The 5,605-nt window shown below is 45.5% G+C and overlaps 1 protein-coding gene across 1 annotated transcript; it reads left to right on the plus strand.

The window, feature by feature from the left end:
* Positions 1 to 631: 631 nt before the first annotated feature.
* Positions 632 to 2,960, plus strand: LOC136480768 (pumilio homolog 1-like). The gene is made up of 7 exons (XM_066478225.1): positions 632 to 1,134; positions 1,229 to 1,370; positions 1,526 to 1,633; positions 1,875 to 2,087; positions 2,212 to 2,523; positions 2,612 to 2,786; positions 2,926 to 2,960. Exons 1-7 carry the CDS (start codon positions 632 to 634, stop codon positions 2,958 to 2,960), a joined length of 1,488 nt encoding a protein of 495 aa, XP_066334322.1.
* Positions 2,961 to 5,605: the final 2,645 nt, after the last annotated feature.

Consider the following 5,605-nt stretch of genomic DNA (forward strand, 5'->3'; position numbering starts at 1 on the left):
TAATATCTATAGATCCTATGGACCATAGAAGTAGGGGTGGGGGTTGAGCGGCGGGGAGAGCGGGGTTATCTATTTGCACAATCCAATGTGGATTCATCACAATTCATTCTTGTAAGGTTGCCTAATAGGTGACCTTCGTGGTCTACATGGAGTGTTTACATGCAGGTATTTACTCTAATAACGCTTTGTGCTTACAAATAGTGATATTGTCCCTTGAAAAGATACTTTGTTGGACAATAGGTCACCTTACCTATTATTTTGCTTTTCAAGATATAATTCTATTATGGTAATAAGATGCTGGGATTTACTCTTTTTTAGCATGGGAACTGTTCATCTACTATAGGAGATTCTTATTTTTCTTTGATTCTATACTGGATATGAATCATTGTGCGGTGTGCATGGTTGCATTCATGGTAATACATAGCAAGTATGCACGCTGGAACTTCTTCTGGGCATCAAGATTCAGTTTCTCACTATATCTGGTACTGAACATCTGAACCAATGTTGTTAATTTCCTCGTCAGGTTGATTCAAAGGCAATTGCAACACTGCAACCGTGTCTCCATATTCAGGCCAGGAGACAATTACCAACATTTTTTCCTAGAGGCATCCATTCCTCTTCTTCACAAGGAATGTGTGTGCAGGATAACAATGTGAAGCGAACTACCGAAAACCCTGTGCCTATTGCTGCCCCCGCTTCTTTCTTTGGTGACAAGAATTTAGGTGCCCCAGGAAATGTGGAGGACTATGAAGAAGCTACACCGTTGAGCGAGGATGCCATGAAGATATATGAACAATTGATTGGGGTCCATGTGGCATATTTTCATGCTTGCAATGTCCCTTACATGACCACTTCTAGGAGCCTCCCCCAGCAGGTTGTCCAGGAGCAGAACACCTACCGTGCTCATGATGCTCAGGTGTCAAGTTATGGGGACAATCTAGTGGATGCAGATACCAGTACTACGGTTGTTCAACAACAAAGAGTTCCTTCTGCTGGCTCCTCTCATGTCCAGCATTATGGAGCTAGTGGATTGAACAATACGATCCCTTCTATTCACCAGGAGCAAATGGTGGCTCCGGTGACGAACCCTTCCTTGAGGCTCATGCACATCAAGGGCCAAGTAGCAGCTTCCTGGTGTGCATAAAAATTTAATTACTTTCAGCATTCCAATATTGCACTATATATGATTTACCTTCAATTCCTAGCTTTAATCAACTTTTGCATGCAGTGCTGATGCCAATGGGAGCCGCTTTGTACAGCAGGCGATCGAGGTGGCAACGCCTCAAGAGATCGTTATGGTTTATGAGGAAATCATGCCTTGTGTCCGTATGCTTGCCATTGATGTGTTTGGAAATCATGCCGTCCAGAAGGTTTAAGTTTCTCCAACCCGATCCAATATATTATATATGTATGCTGTGGCATTGTTTCTTTTTTACTAGAATTTCTGAATCACATGCACAAGGACATAAGTTGAGCATGCCTGTAGAAATTAAATTACTAATTCATTACTTTGTTTTGCCTTCAGATTCTAGAGCATGGACCACAGTCCTGCAAACGTGAGCTCATCAGTCGTCTGATGGGCCATGTGCTTCCCCTAAGCCGTGATATGTACGGTTGCCGAGTCATCCAGAAGGTGAGCTAGCCAATATTGTCTAATTCAGAAATGATTTTCACTATATAGCCATGTACATGTACATATACAGTATTTCTGTGACTTGGAAGGATGCACTCATGTTTTTTTTATGACCTCTGTTTTTTAGTGTTCATATTAATATGTATTGCTTAGTCATGTGCACTGATACTAATAACGACATATTTTTGAAGCAGGGAAGTGTATCACTGATCCTACTACCCAATTGTTTTCTTTGTTTCAGGCTTTGGCTGTAGGGGGGGACGATCAGAAGATTGTGATAGCCAAAGAGCTCAAAATCAAATTGCTGAAATGTGTTCGCGACCAGTTCGCGAGCCATGTGATTCAAAAATGTGTAGAGTGCCTGCCACCGAAGCATATCCAATTCATTTTCCGAAGCTTCTGTGGAAGGGCCAAGGCACTATCCATCCATCCCTATGGAAGCCGTGTGATTCAGGTATGGTTGCTCATCGATTATTTGTATTTTCAGTGTTTTGTATGCAATCATGCATCTAATTCAACTCAACTTACCATCATCTGATCTGATTCGGTTCTTTTTCCCAACTGCTTGCTGTTTCCAGAAAGTGCTGGCCCATTGTGACAACCCCGAGGTTTACCACACGCTGACAGCGGAGATTATCGAGTTTGCTAACAAGCTGTCAGCAGACCCATTCGGAAACTACGTGGTGCAGCACTTGCTCGAGCATGGAGGCCAGGCCACTCGGTCCATGATAGTGAGGAAATTTGACAGGCTCGTGATGAGCATGTGTTATCACAAGTTTGCGTCCAATGTGTTGGAGAAGTGCCTGGTGGTGGGGAGCCAGGAGGACCGGCAGCTCATCATAAATGAGATCCTCGGCGACACCGGCAGCCATCTCTTCGAACATCTCGTGGTTGGTTACCTGTGGCAGATTTTCCTACTAGTTACTATATAGGAAATACAGAGAACATGATTGAAAAAATATATGTGTATGTGTGCAGGACATGATGATCAATCCATACGCGAACTTTGTCATCCAGAAGATGGTGGTGACGGCGGAGGAGCAGCAGGTGGGCCTGCTGCTGGACGTGGCCAGGAACAATGCAGACAACCTGAAAAGGTACCCACATGGCAGGCACGTCATCGCTGACATGGAGAGGCTCCTCAGTGCCAAGGGTATGGTGGTATATACATGCCTTGCTGATGTCCCCTTTTGCTGAATGCTGGTGATGAGGTTCCTGCCTCTTCGCCAGCAACAAGCAACACTGACCTGTCTTGGCTTCTTCTGATGATGATTTTGTTGTTGCACTTGCAGAGGGGAGGCCTGTACTTCTGGTGAACAATGAATGAGGAGGAGAAGACTGCAGAGAGGATGGACGGAACCTACCACTCCTGTCAGCCTTCTGCGCCCATGGCCTCTTAATCTCTATTGTAGTACTTCTACAAATTTGGCCGGCCGATTATCCTTGCCTGTTGCCTCATGGACTGTAATTAGTATGTGTCATCATTGGTTTCTACTAAGGTGTTTTTTAAAAAAACATGGCAAGAGCTTTGCCATGCTAGGTGATCAGAAAGGAGAGTTAAAAAAAAAAGCAAAAGATAGGAGAACAAAACTGTGTGCAAAATTTTATATCTGTAGTTAGAAATTAGGTGCGTTCTTGAATTTTCAATGATTCCCCTTATGGTACTTGTTCTGTTCTCCCGAAGCACCTATTCTTATCACTTTACTTACAATATAATGGTATGCAACAATAAAGATTACAACTCCTGTTAGTGATAATAAGGTGTTTGCACAATATGTTGGTACGGTGTCTCTAGTGTCAAATCTATAACTGACGGCCAAACTTGACTGCATGTAAGTACGTCCTTCAACGAATTTAATAGGTACTAAGATAAGGAACAGGAAAGATCATTCCAACTTACACACAGAGGGTTGCCATCATGATGATGCAAGTCATCTCATCATTACCCCATGGCAATGGATCCACCAATGGCAACAAACAAACAAGGGGCAATTTCTTATTTGGCCCTGGTTTAAAGTTGTCCTTCTTCCTTGGCCCTGAAACAAAATTTCTTGCCTATTTGGCCTCACTCGAAGTTTCGTTTTCCAATCTGGCCTTACCGTCATCTCCTGCCTCTAACACCGTTAAGTGGCACACGAAAAGACCAAACTGCCCCTGAGACGTTATGAGAAACCAAAGGTCACCCAGGCAGCATAACAACATAATTTTGAGCACTTTGAATCTAATTTTCATAACATAAATATGTTATGAAAATTAGATTCAAAGTGCTCAAAATTATGTTGTTATGCTGCCTGGGTGACCTATGTTATGAAAATTAGATTCAAAGTGCTCAAAATTATGTTGTTATGCTGCCTGGGTGACCTTTGGTTTCTCATAACGTCTCAGGGGCAGTTTGGTCTTTTCGTGTGCCACTTAACGGTGTTAGAGGCAGGAGATGACGGTAAGGCCAGATTGGAAAACGAAACTTCGAGTGAGGCCAAATAGGTAAGAAATTTTGTTTCAGGGCCAAGAAAGAAAGACAACTTTAAACCAGAGCCAAATAAGAAATTTTCTCAACAAACAATCCTCGTAGTTGTTGCTAACCCACCCAGCCCCTATAAAAAGGCGACTAACCATGGAGTAAAACATTGATCCCTGTAATCACTAGTGAGTTAAGCTGTGATTGAACATGCAGTGATCGATGAGTCGACGATCCACCATGGTCACATACAACAACAATGACCAGGGCCAGCAAGAGGATTCTGATGGCCCGGTGGAGCCGAAGCTGGTCGCCATGCTCTCCACCTTCTTTGTGGCCATCATTTTCTTGCTGTGCCTTTGTTCCCACCTACAGTCGGGTTCGGAGTGTTGGTTTGATCTCCCAACCACAGTGGCCCAACGGCCACTTGGGCCTTGACCTCGCGCCACGATCGGGGGCACCCAGTCCATCTACGGCTGGCGGGCCCCCGTCACACTGCGCATTAAATAGAGGTGGGGCCGGCGGCTCTCAGCACGAGGTTGGCCTGAGCCGTACGCCCCACCGGAAAACCCTACTCCGATCTAACAGAGGGGTGCAGCCAGTGACGGGAAGCACTACCGCCGCCACGACACTGCGCGACCATGGTCTTCACCCCGGTCTCCACTGCGGTGCCCTTCTTCTCCGACCGCCGCTGCCTAGCGTAGAGCTTTACCTACACCGACGCCATGGCGATTACTTCGTTCTCTGCCAAGCCTGAAGGTATGAGTCACCTTCTCTCTATCTCCCTCTGAATCTCTAAGTCACTGATTATCCCAAATACAAGTAAACACCCACTGGATCCACTCCTAGATGTTCCAATAGTAATAACAATGGTACCAGATCCAGGTTTTAGGCTGTAGATCTGGTTTGGGAAAGAAGGGATTCGATCTCGAATCAAATCCGAAAGCAAATCAGAACCCTAACCCTAAAAGAAAAGAAAGAAATGGAAGGATGGAGGGGAGGGGACCTACGCGAGTGTCGACGAAATATGGTCGGCAGTCTACTTAGGGGTATGCCCAAGGTAGTAGATTGTCGGCAGCCAGATGTGCAAGCCACAAACAAGATGGTGATGCAAGACAGACACGACGTTTTATCTAGGTTCGGCCGCCGTGAAGGCGTAATAACTACGTCCTGCGTCTGATTGTATTGCTGTATGTCAATGAGAGATGTTTTTTAGAGGGGTCCCCTGCCCGCCTTATATTGTCCGGGGGGCAGGCTTACAGATCTGGAAACTTATCCTAGCCAGTTACAATTGCCATAGGTGGCCGGATAAGGATTCCTATTCTAACCGACCAGGATCTTGCTTGATCTCCAAATCTGCCTTGACTCCTTGCACGGGATTCCGAACAGGTTGGCCAGGCCGCGCGTCGTCTTCTAGTGGACCGGACCCCCTGATCCGGGCCGGCCCAAGCCTAGCCGTTAGGGTATAGAGGTTAATACCCCCACAGCTAGTCCCCGAGCACCATGTATTATGC

This window comes from Miscanthus floridulus, chromosome 9 (assembly GCF_019320115.1).
Source record: "Miscanthus floridulus cultivar M001 chromosome 9, ASM1932011v1, whole genome shotgun sequence".
Taxonomy (NCBI): Eukaryota; Viridiplantae; Streptophyta; class Magnoliopsida; order Poales; family Poaceae; genus Miscanthus; species Miscanthus floridulus.